Source organism: Ictalurus furcatus, chromosome 19 (genome assembly GCF_023375685.1).
Source record: "Ictalurus furcatus strain D&B chromosome 19, Billie_1.0, whole genome shotgun sequence".
NCBI lineage: Eukaryota > Metazoa > Chordata > Actinopteri > Siluriformes > Ictaluridae > Ictalurus > Ictalurus furcatus.
This window is the reverse complement of record NC_071273.1, coordinates 12,117,571-12,135,447: the sequence shown is the minus strand read 5'-3', so window position 1 is coordinate 12,135,447 and position 17,877 is coordinate 12,117,571. Positions and strand designations below refer to the sequence as shown.

The 17,877-nt window shown below is 42.4% G+C and overlaps 1 protein-coding gene across 4 annotated transcripts in view; it reads right to left on the bottom strand.

Moving 5' to 3' along the window:
* Positions 1 to 17,877, bottom strand: part of tbc1d22a (TBC1 domain family, member 22a) — a 183,152-nt gene that overhangs the window by 74,170 nt on the left and 91,105 nt on the right. For all 4 annotated transcript variants that reach the window (XM_053650349.1, XM_053650352.1, XM_053650351.1 and 1 more), the window contains one exon: positions 363 to 438. In XM_053650349.1, the coding sequence (XP_053506324.1) occupies positions 363 to 438 (76 nt within the window). The remainder of the gene's footprint in view (positions 1 to 362; positions 439 to 17,877) is intronic.

The window sequence follows — 17,877 nt, the reverse complement described above, 5'->3', positions numbered from 1 at the left end:
GCTGTGTTCCTGATAGTGTCGCACGACACTATTTCTTTGACCAAAGAAATGGGACACAGCTACTGTGCTTCTAGTTCTTGCTCTTCTTCTTCTTATTATTATTATTATTACTGTACATAAGCACAAAGCCCCTCCTTACCTAACAGTACTATCATTGCTGAGCAACTGAGCCTGTAATTGGACCATGGGTTATTTCACACTATTTTTTCTACCTGTAAAGTGACCTTGAGAATAAGGATGGTTTTGTTTTGCATAAACAACAATACTTGCTATAATTGAACAAGACATGGTTGATAAAGATGAGTAGAAGGTAGAGGACAACAGCAGACACAAAGACGCACAGAGAGACTCGCAGTACCTACCATCGATCCGGCTCACCAGTTCCTCCAGGGCCTTCACTTTCCTCTGGATCCCCGGCTGGGCAAAAGTGTAGTTGTCCTGGAGATGAAAAAGAGAGAAGAAAAAAAATACGTCTCAGGCGCGGCTCTAACTAACAGATCATTATTCCATTGTTTTACATGTTTTGTTTGTTTTTCCATACTGAGGTATGAAGATGTCGTGATTGACATGTGCCTGTGGAGAGCTCGTTTACAATACATTTACATCACTGCAATTAAAAGTCATTGATCGCATAAAACAGAATCCATTAGTGATGCTTACATAATGTCTTTGCGCCTCGGGGATTTTTACAACATAATGACAACCACGGGAAAACGACTATCAAGAACACAGTTAACATACTCTCACAGAGACACACCAACACAATGGCCTGTAGGTATAGTCAATTTCTGCATACCAAGCACATAACTGCCCATACCACACACACACACACACACACACACACACACACACACACACACACACACACACAAAGCAGTACGGCCATAGTGAGTGTAGCTGCGTGCTGGGAATAGTGAGCCCCATAATTAAGTGATAATATTCATCATGGTCCTGTGGCCCACAGTGCAGCATAATTACCACATTCATTTCGGCATGTGCCGCCGGCCCTCATGACCAGACATCCACTTAGGAATCCTTCTCCACACCTCCATCTCCCCCCTTGCCAATTTCCATGCCAGCTAGCTGTTGACCTAGCAGCATTTTACCGCTGCCTCCGAAAGTGACCGGCAGACAACCGCATGCAGAGGGTTAAGGAAGATGAATACTGTGCTCAAAGTGCTAGACGGGGATATTGATAAACAATAGCGGCTGAAGACCCATCATTCACAGCAATTACACGACTGCTGGAGAAGATTGGGTGCAAGAGTGAAGTGTGTGCTTGTGGGCAGGTCTTGAGCGAAATGGTGAGAACTCGCTTATCCGCACACAAATAAGAAGTACTACCGAGCAAAGACGGCTTATATTTGGCCCGATATTCGGCCCAAATTTGCTGCTGCAGAAAAAAACTCAACTACCATCGTAATCAATCAAGGGGTGAGATCGGCAGTCTTGGAACACTTCATCTGCGCCACCGTGCTGCCCAAGGTAATCCAAGCATTGGTAATTTAATGACCTCCGTGTCGTTTTTTCCCCCAAGATGATTAAATGTCAAGCAGTAACTGTTCGGGAAACTCCTTATATCTCTGCACAAATCTAACCCAGCAATTCCAACAGGTGTTCGCGGTCCGGCTTGACAAAGAAGCAGCCCTTGCTGCTCTGACTCACAAGGGCAGACAGATATTGAGTGTGTCTAAGTGTTAAGTGTGTGTGTGTGTGTCCATCTTTGATGAGGCTTCAGAGAGTGAGGAAGCTTTAATGTGGCCTGGGAGCAGCTAAGGCGGCAAACGTCCCACAAGGGGAGAGAAGTCATTAACCGATAAACAATTGCGGCTGTCCTTCAGGCTGTGCAGCCACTGCTCTCCAGACGTGCCTTGGATGAATACACAAGGAGCTGCATCCCAACACTTAAAGCGATTCCAGCTCTGATGGGTTTTTTTCCCCCCGTCTCTTCAACGCTCTTTTCCTATTCTCCGTGACCTCGAAAGAGGGCTGGCGGAGCAACCCTAAATACGGAAAAACAGATGGAACAGTTTGTGCCTGGCCTACTTTTGCAGGCCAGAACCTACTCTTCAGCTGGAGAGATGACCCTCGAGATCACTCGCGGCTCAGTGAACATTAACGCCCAAAGCCTGGATAATCTATCTCTGCAGGATCCTCTCTCTGTTAAAGTAGAGGGAGCATGCTGGTAGGATGAATGCGTTTGATGTTTTAAAATGCCGGTGAATTTTAATGGAGACGAACAGCCTGGTGCATTACAACATACAAGCGCAACATTAGGTGTGGCTCTTAAAAAAAAAAAAAAAACTGCACAATAGGCAGGCAGGGTAGTAATATTTTAATTTTGGTGGTAGCAGATGGTTTTCTACTTATTTAGGGGTTGTGAATTCCAACCCTTTACCTGAACTGTCTATACTGTATGACAGATTTTAGCAAGGACGAACATGTGCTTCCTCAGAGACGTGTGTAACCCTGCATCTTCCATAACTCCTGCACCTGAAGGCACTTCTGCTCTGCTCTGTATACATGAGCTAAAAGAGCTTGCATCACTGTGATCCTGGCCACAGCTGAATAAAGCCAGTCTTAGACTGTGTGGCCTTTTACTTGTCGCTAAAAGTGGTAGCCCAATGGTTAAGGTGTTGGTCAGAAGGTCGTGAGTTCAAACCCCAGCACCGCCAAAAAACTACCACGGTTGGGCCCTTGAGCAAGGCCCTTAACACTGAACTGCTCAGATGTATAAATGAAATAAATGTAAGTCGCTTTGGATAAGTGTGTCTGCCAAATGGCATAAATGTAAACTTGTCACACTGTGCGACCTTTAGTGATCCCAATAAAACCTTGGCTGAATTCTAAACACTCAATATACAATGAAGGTCCTTTAACAATAAACCTCTGAGTAAAGAAAATTACTACATCATCAGTCGGCGTAATCCGAGCTCGTGCAGAAAATGGTGTCACAGCATTCTTCATAGTAAGCTTGAGGTAATAAGGACATTTTTTTTAGTCCATTAGCATGTTTCGTTTGTATTTCGCCACTGCCACTACCGTATTTGTAACTGCCTCATGAGTTTCCAGTCATGCTAAGCAGTCCTTCTATTGGTACACTTAACCCAAGTATCGTAGCAGCGCACAGTCACAGTCAGATTTTAATTAAAATTTCATGACACTGCCAGAACTTTGCAATGGCACTAAATTGGCAGCCAGGTAGCATGCAACATTAAGCCCACCAATCTCAACTCCCTACAGAGGAATTATTTTACGATGATTTATGTATGTGACAGCAAAATCAGGATGAACGTTTTATGCTGTACAGTTGGCTTAATACACAATTCAAAGTGACGATCTCCTGATCATAGGCTCAATACTTGGACATGATGATTTTGATGATTAGAGTATTAACAATAAAAGGGCAGGGTGGCTTAGTGGTTAGCATGTCTGCCTCACACCTCCTGGATTTGGGGTTTGATTCCCACCTCCATCCTGTATGTGTGGAGTTTGCATTTTCTCACTGTGCTTTGGGGGCTTCCTCGGAGTACTCTGGTTTCCTCTCCTAGTCCAAAGACTTGAAGTTACATTTCCAAATCGCATGTGTGTGCGATTGTGCCCAGCGATGGGCTCTGCCTCATGCCCCGAGTTCCCTGGGATAGGCTCTAGGCTCCTACGCGACCCTGTGCAGAATAAGTGGTATGGAAAATGGATGGATGGTGTATTAACAATAATAATAAAAAAACCTGTTGCCTAACAAATTTTGCAACAAACCACACAGTTCCTTGTCCATTGAAGCAAAGATTTCATGTGAAATCTCAATTAAATCCTTGGAGTTATCACTATTGTAACGACTAGACAACCAACCATCCATTCTTCCCACTCCTTTCACATACCCAGAACAGATCTGCGCATCATGTTTGTTGCTCTGGGATCAGATCAAATTGTCATCAACAATCAAAACAGGAGTCTCACAATGAGGTGCGTGGTGAGTATAGTCTACACAAGGCATACTGAAATCAATTCCAAACAGGCCTCAATGAGGCATACTGAAATTTAAATTTAAGATACAACGTTGTTAAATAGAGCCTTCTTTACTCCCCTGCTGTGTGCCATGTAGTAGCAGGTCATTTACCTGTTAAGCAGTGAGAACAGAGGTTAGTCTTAAGTATGCATTAAGCCTGCCTAGAGGCTTTGGTAATTACATTTGCATTATTAAAGGCCCTCTGCAGTAATGAAGTACTTCAGCTGTAGCACATCTTAGCCAAAGAGCCATAAACAACTTGAGGTTTTCACAGCAACGGGACCATTTTCACCTGCGGTGCGGCTTCCACCGAATTCAGGCATATGGACCTTTGACCTAAGGGAGCAGGGCAAGTAGACAAACAACCAAACTGGATATAATCCTCCAGTGTCCTTGAAGACGGACAATGCAGTGGTACAATAAGACAAGAGAAAATAACCATCTGCAGCTTACCAGCTAACAAAACTGGCAGATTCATTCACAAGAGACAAACTGTAAAGCTTGATAGCAGTAGATCAGAATGACCTCTTAAGTCCTCAGCATAGTTAATGCAGAGACAACTTTCACAAGGGTTGCTCTAGGGACAAATGTACCTTCACGAGCTTACAAGCTCCTACACTTCTACATAGCTGTTACTAATTGGCTGACACATACAAGTGCTCCGGTTCTACAGGGGGTGTCATAATATCCATGAATACAGGAAGACGACGCAGCTCCTCAAAGTCTACCATCTTGGAATGAATCAACTTGGGCATGCCTCATTTGTCAAGTCCAATAACCGGCTTGGTTGTATAGTGCGTTTGACCAGGGAGTTCACGTAGCTGCCATGTGCACGACTTGGCAACTATTGCCTCCAAACGAGATCAGTTTTTCGCAATGACTCCATAATTTCCATGGAAGCCAGCCAAACGTCTTCACACATAGTATACTGAGGCCTTTAAGGTACTCCTTGATACATTTTGGTTGAATCAGGATATTGTTGATGGCATAACGCTGTATGTCAAGCAGGAAGTGGCAGTCACCAATTTGGAGACTTACTCAGCGACATAACTGCTATTTTGGTCATTGTATTCAGCCTGTTAGATGCTTCTTCGTATTAGGGAGTCTTACTAATGTCTGGCTCAGAACCAAGATTCGCCTGCGCATCTTTGGTCCAGTCTAGCAACTAGAAGGCTAGAGCAAACTCCATTCTGTTGCTGTTACATCAGGCAAACGCTGCATCATTCACAGCTGCCGTTTCATATGTGCTCAGTGATTCCGCTTTGGCATTTTCTGCCAAAAGGCCGATTTCTCTCCAGAGTCTGAAGCTGACCAAGTACAAAAAACATGGCATGTGTAATCAATAGATGAGGCCTCTGACTTTTCCTGTGAATAAAATAGTACAATGACGGGATGAAAGCCCTATTCTGATAAGGGAAGGGAGGTGAGGGAGCAGTACCACACGAACATACAAAAAAAAAAATAACAAGGACGCTGACAGGATTTGGAGCTGTGATGACAACCCTGATAAGCAGTGTGCACAAAGCGAACTGCTCTCAGTGTGACTCGGCTGGGAGAGCAGGCTTTTATACTCACACTCTAGCTATTGATAGCTTTCCATCAGTCCAGCCGTTCTTCTCTCCCTCCCTTCATCCATCTACTCCATTCTCACAGTCAAGCCTCTTATCAGAAAATAATCCAGCTATTCGCTGTGTGAACAAACAGGATCATGTGCTTATCTCTAGAACATCTCAAAGTCACCGTCCAACATGACGCCACTTCTCTCTCATATGCTTGTCTATCTTCTATTCATTATTAGGCTTAGTGATCAAGAAAGCTTTCAGATATCTTAATGGGCTTTGAGAGTCTAACACTAATGTTCATGTCTTTATTTGTGAAATAAAGCATTTGGCTGAGAGATGTTTGTGCGCAGCAGTAAAGCGGAGTTAATTCACAGGGCTTTATGTCGCTGGGGGAATATGGCTGACGAGAAACGGAGGAGCTCAGCGAGCTGAGACAGAGGTATACAGTTGTCAATAAAAGAGTGAGAGCAGAAAGCTGCAGCCAGGCTTATCCTGCTGTAGCCCCTGCTTTCTCAATAGTCAATGATTGAATATAATTGGCAAGAGGGCACTGGGGTGAGATAGCACCGCTGTTTCTACCAGAACACACACAAACACACAAAGACAGCTCGGAGTTGTATATTTTTCAAGGTGTGTGCAGCTGAAATGCAGAGACGGGAGCAGCTCTTTGCTCCAACACACAGCCACATTAGGACTGGAGCAAATATATGTGCTTAGATAATGCTGGAAAAAGTAGAGAGAAAGCGAACGTGAAGCTAAAGGAAGGTCTGGTCTTGAGTTGGGTCCTGTGTGCCTTTCTATGTCCAACTACAATGATGCAACACAGTGCAGTGCCTCATCTGTATTCCCAAAGAGGACCCACAGGGCCGGTGCCAAAACATCACACGCCATCCACTTTGACGCTTCCTAACACTTTTCTTCGCTTGCCTGCTGTTTCTGTCCTCAAGGACAGTGCCCGAGTGTCAGGGACCAAACGCCAATCAATGCTAACTATGTAACAGATGGAAGAATAGACTGGCTGAGTGGGTGTCAATGTGTGCTTCAGTCCCAGACTCTGTCAATACACTGTTCCAACAGAGCAGAAGACCAATTGGCCAAATCAAATCGTTAGAGCCTGAGGCTCGGTTTAGGTCAATGTTTCCAATAAACGCGCAAATATTTAACGGATTATCAGAAGAATTACGAGCTCCGTCAGCGATTAATTTGTCTGGACCACTTAAAAAGCTTTCCAAAGGAGCCATGAAATTAGTGTAGGCACTAAATACTGAAAAAAGACAAATAAGATCAAGAACCATCAAACAGAGTTTCCCTACAGAATCACAGGGCCATGATATTGCACTAAAACCACGTCATAGCCTGCTACATCTCTAGCCTTTATTCCCAACACACAGTCTGGAACAGTATGGGCTACTAATGGGAATGCAATAGAGAACAATATTTGCTTGGAGATGGCAATTTCACCGAATGAATGATATGCATGCTTTTTCCCTTTCATTTATGTTTATGCCACTTTTATAGGTTCCACTTCTGCCTTTGAAACAAACCCCCAAGCGCCATGAGGTAAATGGTTTCATTTCTTTTCCCTCTTAGTTAGCATGCAGAGAATGAGAGGGAGGAAGGGAGGAGAGAAGAAGAGAGAGAAAGAGGGAAATAGGCTAAATAAGCAAGAGGCTCATTAATATCACTGAAGGTGCATTTCACAGACAAAGGGCCCCGAGAGGCACCTATTTATTTAGGAAATTAATAAAAGTGAGCGTTTGGCCCAGTGTAAATGCCATTTTCTGTCCACAGCAGCACTTCTGCACTACACGGGGAGAACGCACATCATAGCTGCTCTGACCTTGGCTCTAATTGCTCAGTGGACACTAGGGAGAGCCACGTTTCCCCCCTAATGGTTTATAAACAATTTTACAGGGGCTGGGCTGCTCCACGACCTTAATTAGTTTGTGATCCTCCGACTCCTGCCCCTAGACCCCAGTCTGATCCGGCGACTGATACAGGACATATTTGGGAGGGGGGTGTAATGGAGGAGCACTAACCTTACAAACACAAACCAGGACAGTTTACAGACTGGAGCTAAGTCTACTTCTCACTAATAAAACATGCAGCAGAAAACAGAACGGACCCACTGCACCCACCCCAAGCTGAGAGCCCTCTTTACCCGGCAGCCTACAGGCCAAATCCGTCCCATTTTCATATCTAAACAGCTTGCCTGAGGCTATCAGATAATTAGCACTATATCTTCCGTACAAACAAATCAGCAAGTATAGTTCATATCCAATACTACTATGCTGTCAGAGCTCGACCTGCTGCTGGCACTTTCCCACAGTATATGCCTTTTTAAATCACTGGATAGAGTAAGAGCATACATAATTATCCGTTTTTTTTTTCTCTCTGCTGAGCAGTACATGCTCTCCTGCTGCCTGATGTGATGCTGCTGCCGAATCCGGACACGCTTCTACTTCTGAGGCTCTTCCTGCCCACTGGACCTGCCCGATTCTTCATGAGGCTCTACTTCTGCGTTAAGTTTTCTGCACTTTGTGACTGACTTTTAGCTATTGTGGATGGTCCCAAATGTGTACCCTAAACATCCGCACTTTCAAAAAAAAAAAAAAAAAAAAAAAAAAATACTCAGCCTTGCTTCAGTGGATAATCTCACTTGGATTTAGAACATACACAATGCATCGTGAGTGAAATTCTCAAACAGAATATGAACTGGCCCATGATGTCATGTCCCTAATATACATATCATTTATGTAATGCATGTGAAAGCGAGGTTATTATTAGAGCACTCTCAATTCGGGGGGGGCTCAAAGCAATAAACTTTAGCGATAAACAAATGGGTAAAAATTCCTGCAGATGGCTCGGTCATCTTTCTTCATTATTTCGTTCATGTCAGTCAATTTCTTTATCTCCTATTGTCAAGGTGCACATGTTTATATAACAAAGCAAGAGCAACAACTGGACGTCTTTGAGATAAAGAGAGGAAAGGAACAGTGTTTGCGCAGGGTACAGGAGGGGAGAGCTAATGATGAAGCAAGAGGAAGCAATGAGTAAGAAGGAGAGGATTCTCAGAAGTGGAGGACACACTTCTCCATTATGGCATTATGGATTAGCTTTATATCCTTACTGAGCCACCAACCAACTGCACAAATCTCTATCTATTCATTTACCAATCCAACCAAGTGTACAGTTGTGCTCAGAAATTTACAAACCCCCTGTAGAATCTGCAAAATGCTAATAATTACAAAAACATATAATAAGAGGATCATTAAAATGGCATGTTGTTTTTTTATTTAGTACTGTCCTGAATACGCTGTTTCACACAGCAGATGTATACATATAGTCCACAAGACAAGATAATAACTGAATTTACACAAATGAACCAGTTCAAAAGTTTACATACCCTTGATTCTTAATACTGTGTCGTTACCTGGATGATCAATGACTGTTTTTATATTTTGTGATAGTTGTTCATGAGTCCCTTGTTTCTCCTGAGCAGTATATCTGAATATCTATCTATCTAACCCAAGTGCATATCCATCTCTTTACCCAAGTGTATATCCATCCATCTACCCAAGTGCATATCCATCTATTTACCCAAGTGTATATCTATCCATCTACCCAAGTGCATATCCATCTATTTACCCAAGTGTATATCCATCCATCTACCCAAGTGCATATCCATCTATTTACCCAAGTGTATATCCATCCATCTACCCAAGTGCATATCCATCTATTTACCCAAGTGTATATCCATCCATCTACCCAACTGTATATCCATCTCTTTACCCAAATGTATATCCATCCATCTACCCAAGTGTATATCCATCTGTTTACCCAAATGTATATCTATCCATTTACCCAAGTGCATAACCATCTATTTACCCAAGTGCATATAAATCCATCTACCCAAGTGTATATCTATCCATTTACCCAAGTGTATATCCATCTGTTTACCCAAGTGTATATCTATCCATCTACCCTAGTGTATATACATCTATCCACCAAAGTGTATATCTATCCATCTACCCTAGTGTATATACATCTATCCACCCAAGTGCATATCTATCCATCTACCCAAGTGCATATCTATCCATCCACCCAAGTGTATATCCATCCAACCATCCAAGTTTATATCTATCTATCTACCCAGGTATTTTATCTATCCATCTGTGTGAGTGAGCTAGAAAGTAGTGTGACAAAAAAAGCTCTAGGTTTAGTTAACTCCTCATAGTGGACTGGAGATGACGTGCTTCAACAACGTTACAGTTGCCTTAACAAAAGTATTACTGATTTTGAGCTTCAACAATGTCAATGCCTATTCCAGCTATGAATATCTGCAGGAATGCTGTACTCCATCTATAACTAGAAATGAGAAAAGCAGCTATGTGCAGCAGTGGCACAGTAATGAATTTCGGGTATATTTATGCAGCTCCAGAGAATAATAATAAAGAACTTGACATAAATGAGAACAGGGCAATTTGAAGTCAAAATAAGCACTACATGTTTTTTTTTTTGTTGTTGTTGTTTTGTTTTTTTTTACTTCCAGCCAAACAAATTGTAAGACGCAACCATGCTATCAGTTTTGAAGTAGCAAATAATTTAATTCTGGAAAATTGACAGTATATGATTTTGCCTTGCTCCCCCTGCTGAGCCTATTATTTCTCTACGAGGCTGCTTAGAGGGACTGCTATAATCATTTGCTCTCAAACAGCTTATTTTTCTCATTTGCAGCTGCACGTATGTACAACTTAAGAAATCTCTTAAATATGAACAAATGAAATTGAATCCGTCCTCTTCTAGGAGATATCTAATAGTGTGATTAAAAGTTATTACAATTTACAGCTATTAACAGTAAAGACAAAATACCCAAAGTGCGCTAAAAGGATGTCAATTATTAGCATATTGTGAGTATGATCCAACTTTGGATATACAGTTGAGGCCACTGGTTTACATACAACAATGCTACAGATATTCAATCTCCATACCTTACCATACATTTCTTTTGGCAAGTCAGTTAGGGTATTTACTTTGTTCACATCAAAGGCAATTTTAAAAAATCAGATTTTTTTATCTATCAGATCAGAATTCCAGTGGTCAAAGTTTACATACAAGCTGACTGTCTCTTTAAACAGTCTGAAAGATTCCAGAAATGAATGCAGTGATATTTACAAGCTTCTTGTTGGTCAAATGTCATAATTTAGAGTTAACTGGGAATGCGTCTGTGGTTGGAAAATGGCCTACCTTTGAAGCCAGTGCCTTTTTGCCCCTGATACCATGATCCAAGAAAATAGTGTGAACCTCCACAAGTCCAGTTCCTCATTAAAAGCAATTTCCAAACAAGAGAAGGTACCACATGCATCTGTATGAACAACTGTATGCAAATATAAAAATCTTGAGAGAACATTAACAATGCATCTCTCAGGAAAGAAGCAAAATGAACTCCCAGGGATGAACGATCTATGGTTTCAACAGAACCCCAAGACAACAACAAAGATGGAACTGGAGAAGCAGCTGGAGGCATCAGGTACCAATGAATGTACATTCACTATCAATAGAGTCCTACATATCCATGCCCTGAAAGGCTGAGGTGCGAGGAAGAAGCCCCTATTTTAAGACTGGTATAAAAGACTGAAGTTTGCAGGTGATCAACAGCCTTTTGGAGGATGAAACAAAAAATGAACCTTTTGGCCACAGTAATCAGCATTATGTATGGAGGAAAAAAGGTGAGGCTTTTAATCCGAACACCACAATCACAGCTATGAAACACTGAGGTGGCAGCATCATGTTGCAAGGGTGTTTTGCTGGAAAAGGGACCGGTGCACTTCAAAAATATTCCCTGAACCTTTCTCAATCCACAGATGAAATGCTGTATGATTTGGATGGGTGGCATCAGGTGTTTTTCCTGCCGACACTGTGCCAGGATGCGCATCAGATGGTGACCTCCGAATCCACTCAGCTACTGCTCGTTTGGAGAAATGTGTTCGTTGTGTGTTTTGAATGGCGGTGAGAGTCTAAGAGTTAACCTGGAGCAGTGGCAGGCAGAAGGTTAAGCTGTTATAATTGCAAACGCTGTTCTCCCCTGAGCACGGCTAAGCTCCACCTGTCACACTGTGTTTAGCATCATTCAATATTAAACGGTGGAGGTGACAGCCCAACAACAAACAAAACTCCCTCTGTCTGACTGTCACACCCACACACTCAGCAGCACGCTACAGCGAGATCATAACCCACAGAATCAGAGAAGCAAAACTGCATCTAATTACCTGAGCATGAACCTAAGAGAATTAATGACTAAAACGCATGTCAAATGCAACCGACGTGGTTTGTAGTGATTGCTTTAAATGTGTTGATAAATATACACTTTACGCTTCTTATCTCAGTACTCCATTCTGATTGGGCAGATGATTCTCTAAAACAGCATGGCTCTGACACTAGTGCCATCAGGTTTATATTGATGTACTCATTCGAACTCGTTATAGTTTCAATAGTGACAAATAATTCACTGGGACTACGATGGTGAACTGTATATAATCGAACCCTTTGTAACGGTCAGGGGTAAAGCTGTTTCTTTGCGTTTTCCACCACAGGAAAGTCTTCATGACGGAACAGATTGTGCTTTGCAGTTTCTTAGTAAAAGAACAAGCTACACTTATCCAAGAGAAAGCGAAAGAATGACTATTTATAGCTGCTATAACGTAACATAATATATAAGACAGGAAGTAACTTGTAATTTAATTCCACAACATTAAATGTAACTATAAATGTATTTCTTGGTGATAACAGTAACTCTATTCTGCTTCTCGCCACATCAAACCACCCCATTGTTGATTATTTTCCTTAACTTACCTAGGCTCAACAAAGAAGGGGTATCAAATCAATCAATCAACATCCCACAGTGGCTCGGCCCTGCCTGAAGCTTTGGAGTGAAGGAGTGTCGACTGTTTCTCACTACTTCCTGCCTTAAAACCTCAGTCACAAAAGCGCTTATGTACGAATGTTTGTAACAAGGACAGGAGGATTTATATTAGTAGGCAACAAGTCATAATGTCTTGGTTTCTCACTCTGGTGTGTTCTGATAAACAAATTTTTTTTTTTAAAAAAAAATCAATGACTAATTGTATTTCAGGGTTACCTTCTAAAAAAAACATTTCGCAAAGAGTTTTTAAAAAGCTCTAAGTTTCGCCTTTTTGCTAACATCTCAAGGTCTTTAACTGTACTGTGCAAAAAGAAAACATGCAATGAGACGTATAAAGACTACAGATTTAGAAACATAGTGTCTTAAGACTACATTACTTCAACAGCAGAGCATCCATGCTTTACCCAAAACACTTTCTGAATTTCCAGACTTCGTCACTTTTAGTGCTTTTGAATTCCTTCCCTTCACAACTACACAAAACCCCTGTATATTTTGTTCCAATTAAGCTCAGTAGATTCCTTTCTAATGCCGTGCTTTATCTGTGCTGCAAACAGAGCCGAAACAATGTTTACTAATTATTACTCCTCCTTTTCTCTGTAATAGAAGTGAGGTCTGTGGGGAAAGAAATAAAATGTATGTAGAAACTAACTGCAGAGAACTGAGAGACCGCAGACAGGTTTCGTCATATGACTGGTCTTAAAAAAAATAAATAAATAAAAATGGCAAGAGTCAATTATTTTCATGCAAATAAACAAAAGCAAACATGGCTGGTTGTTTCGTTCCATGTCATCAGAATCACGCCTTTGAGTCATGCACTTGAACGTACCAGCATGTGCATGTCTCTTTGTGCACGTTTCCCCCAAAGGGGGATAGAGCTTTTTCAGTTGCTGCCCCTCGTCTATGGAATCAATTGCCACTGGACATCCGCCTTGCACCTTCTATTACCACTTTTAAAAAGAGGCTTAAAACATATCTCTTCTCCCAAGCGTTTTAATCTAATTTTTACTATTGTCTATTTTATTTGGTTTTATTCTGTTTTCTATTTTTACTTTCCTTACTCTCTTCAGCACTTTGGTCAGCTTTGCTGTGTGAAATGTGCTAGATAAATAAAATTTACTTACTTACTTACTCTTTAAGCAGGTTAAAGCCGTGACAGAAGAAAAGTCAACAAGGTAGTGTCAGCTCAGTGGTCCATAGAGGAAATATAGGATTTGGAAGCGATAGATTTTCGGTGTATATTCATTCGTCCGACGATAATCTGATAGCGTTGGATTATTGATAAGAGAAAGTAAGACATATTTACAAGATTGAACGCACTAAATGGAGCATGCATGCAAATACATTACCGGACATTATTAGAATATTTCTGGACCAGTATTGAAAAGGGCTACAGACTATATGAAATGTGAAATCTACAGCCTAATGAGACGTGTCTCTGCAATAATGTGAGAGGCTCGTACAAAACAAATAAAACAGGATTCACCTTCAAGAATGTTAAACACTTCCTGCCATGGAAACATTGAGACTTGTGCACTGTGGTCAAGTTCATTAGCGCGGTATGCATGCTGTATGTGTCGGAACGTGTACGTGTGTGAGTGCTGCATGTGTGAGAGGTGTGTTTTTGTGCATGTGTTTGTGTGAATGGGAGAGCTGTATGTGTGAGAGCTGTATTTTACGAGAGCTGTACATGTGCGAGAGCTGTATGGGTGCAAGAGCTGTATGGGTGCAAGAGCTGTATGGGTGCGAGAGCTGTACGGTGCGAGAGCTGTACGGGTGCAAGAGCTGTATGGGTGCGAGAGCTGTATGTATGGGAGCTGTATTTTTGTGAGAGCTCTGTGTGTGAGAGCTGTATGGGTGTGAGAGCTGCATGTGTGGGAGAGTTGTATGGGTGCGAGAGCTGTATGGGTTTGAGAGCTGTATGTGTGTGAGATGTATACGTGCGAGATGTATGTGTGAGAGCTGTGTGTATGGGAGCTGTATGTGTGTGAGAGCTGTATGTGTGAGAACAGTATATGTGTGAGAACTGTGTATGGGAGCTGCATGTGTGCGAGAGCTGTATGTGTGTCAGTTGTATGTGTGTGAGATGTATGTGTGAGAACTGTGTGTGTGAGAGTTGTGTGTGTGTGTGAGAACTCTGTGTATGGGAGCTGTATGTGTGTGAGAGCTGTGTGTGTGTGAGAGTTGTATGTGTGTGAGATGTGTGTGTGAGAACTGTGTGTATGGGAGCTGTATGTGTGTGAGAGTGGTATGTGTGTGAGAACTGTGTGTATGGGAGCTGTATGTGTGTGAGATGTGTGTGTGAGAACTGTGTGTATGGGAGCTGTATGTATGTGTGAGAGTTGTATGTGTGAGAACTGTGTGTATCGGAGCTGTATGTGTGTGAGATGTGTGTGTGAGAACTGTGTGTATGGGAGCTGTATGTGTGTGAGATGTGTGTGTGAGAACTGTGTGTATGGGAGCTGTATGTGTGTGAGAGTGGTATGTGTGTGAGAACTGTGTGTATCGGAGCTGTATGTGTGTGAGATGTGTGTGTGAGAACTGTGTGTATGGGAGCTGTATGTGTGTGAGATGTATGTGTGAGAACTGTGTGTATGGGAGCTGTATGTGTGTGAGAGTGGTATGTGTGTGAGAACTGTGTGTATGGGAGCTGTATGCGTGTGAGAGTTGTATGTGTGAGAACTGTGTGTATGGGAGCTGTATGTGTGTGAGATGTATGTGTGAGAACTGTGTGTATGGGAGCTGTATGTGTGTGAGAGTGGTATGTGTGTGAGAACTGTGTGTATGGGAGCTGTATGCGTGTGAGAGTTGTATGTGTGAGAACTGTGTGTATGGGAGCTGTATGTGTGTGAGAGTTGTATGTGTGAGAACTGTGTGTATGGGAGCTGTATGTGTGTGAGATGTATGTGTGAGAACTGTGTGTATGGGAGTTGTATGTGTGTGAGAGTTGTATGTGTGAGAACTGTGTGTATGGGAGCTGTATGCGTGTGAGAGTTGTATGTGTGAGAACTGTGTGTATGGGAGCTGTATGTGTGTGAGGTGTATGTGTGAGAACTGTGTGTATGGGAGCTGTATGTGTGTGAGATGTATGTGTGAGAACTGTGTGTATGGGAGCTGTATGTGTGTGAGAGTGGTATGTGTGTGAGAACTGTGTGTATGGGAGCTGTATGTGTGTGAGATGTGTGTGTGAGAACTGTGTGTATGGGAGCTGTATGTATGTGTGAGAGTTGTATGTGTGAGAACTGTGTGTATCGGAGCTGTATGTGTGTGAGATGTGTGTGTGAGAACTGTGTGTATGGGAGCTGTATGTGTGTGAGATGTATGTGTGAGAACTGTGTGTATGGGAGCTGTATGTGTGTGAGAGTGGTATGTGTGTGAGAACTGTGTGTATGGGAGCTGTATGTGTGTGAGATGTGTGTGTGAGAACTGTGTGTATGGGAGCTGTATGTGTGTGAGATGTGTGTGTGAGAACTGTGTGTATGGGAGCTGTATGTGTGTGAGATGTATGTGTGAGAACTGTGTGTATGGGAGCTGTATGCGTGTGAGAGTTGTATGTGTGAGAACTGTGTGTATGGGAGCTGTATGTGTGTGAGAGTGGTATGTGTGTGAGAACTGTGTGTATGGGAGCTGTATGTGTGTGACAGTTGTATGTGTGTGAGAACTGTGTGTATGGGAGCTGTATGTGTGAGAACTGTGTGTATGGGAGCTGTATGTGTGTGAGAGTGGTATGTGTGTGAGAACTGTGTGTATGGGAGATGTATGTGTGAGAACTGTGTGTATGGGAGCTGTATGCGTGTGAGAGTTGTATGTGTGAGAACTGTGTGTATGGGAGCTGTATGTGTGTGAGATGTATGTGTGAGAACTGTGTGTATGGGAGCTGTATGTGTGTGAGATGTATGTGTGAGAACTGTGTGTATGGGAGCTGTATGTGTGTGAGATGTATGTGTGAGAACTGTGTGTATGGGAGCTGTATGTGTGTGAGATGTATGTGTGAGAACTGTGTGTATGGGAGCTGTAAGCCCATTTCCCACTACAACTAATTATAACTAAAATTGTGTCTGCTACTCGTGTTTTATTTCAATTTCCCCTCTCTTCAGATAAGAGCTCCTTTCTATTTGTGTGATGGATGGAGTATGTGAAATGTGTTTAGCTGAGCAAAAGCTGCACAAAATGCCATACAGTCTGCCCCTGATAGCACATGGAAAGCCTTCATTGACCAATCTGAGCACTTTTCTCTGGTTTGTTCAGGAAATGCTGTCTGCTGCCTAAATATCAATGCTCAAAGGAATATCCTCTTATTCCTTTGAGCTTTGATCTCAGGCAAGTAATGCTGGGGATCCTTTTGGAAGTGACGTGTTGCTTTAAGCTGATTGGACAAACGTCTCTCGCCACAAACTGTGATTGCAAGTGGTCAGTAAAGACGCATTCGAGACACATGAACAGGCCAGGTGTGAATGTGTTTCAGCTGACCGCTCGAGAAGTGAGAACACCTGTTCCTGTACAGATCAGCCCATTAATACCTGGCAAGTCCTATGAATAACAGAAACACTCACACACACCATCATACACGAAGATCAAGACCAAGATGCACATATAAACTGGGGCAAGAAAGGAGGACAAAGCTTTCCCCCCCATATAATATCTCAATTGCAATGTGAAAAGTCAAACAACAAAAATGAAGTGAAGTGAAAAGTAAAACATGGTGAATAATAATAATAATAATAATATGTATATTTAGTAAGGGTATAACAATATGGCATATTATGTCGTATTGTTTGAAACAAAGCTCTTGAATCAATATGTCTGGGTCTCAAACAATTCATTCAGCAGGCTAGTGTATGAAGAAGAAGCCTTTAGGAAGCTGGGGTCAGAGCACATGATACAGCACCCCTGGAGCAGAGGGGGTTAAGGGCCTTGCTCAAGGGCCCAACACTGGCAGTTTGGCAGTGCTGGTGCTGGAACCCTCGATCTTCTGATCAGTAACCCAGAGCCTTAATCAGAGCTAGAAGATTCCCACAAATGGGGCTTCTCAGTAATGTTGATGCTGATGGCCAACAAGTGGTGGAAACATTACGACGTGCTGAAATGGCCAAATACGAACATCTTACTCCAGCGCAAACACCACAAAGACGTGTGTGTGCTGGTGGGTGAAACTAGACGAAGACACAAAACAACACACCCAGCAAAGTATCTCTGCCGATTCACAGGCTTTACCCGGCTTCTAAAGGAAGATGCTGGTTGTTTTTTAAATGTAAATCTGTGTGCTGCTTTTGTTAAGCTGACATTACTTTGGAGGTTTCTTTCTCTTTCTCTTTTTTCATTCTAAAGGCCCTTTCACACTGAGCGCGACGTGATAAAGCGGAGCGAATCGCAGACGAACGGTGCTTTCA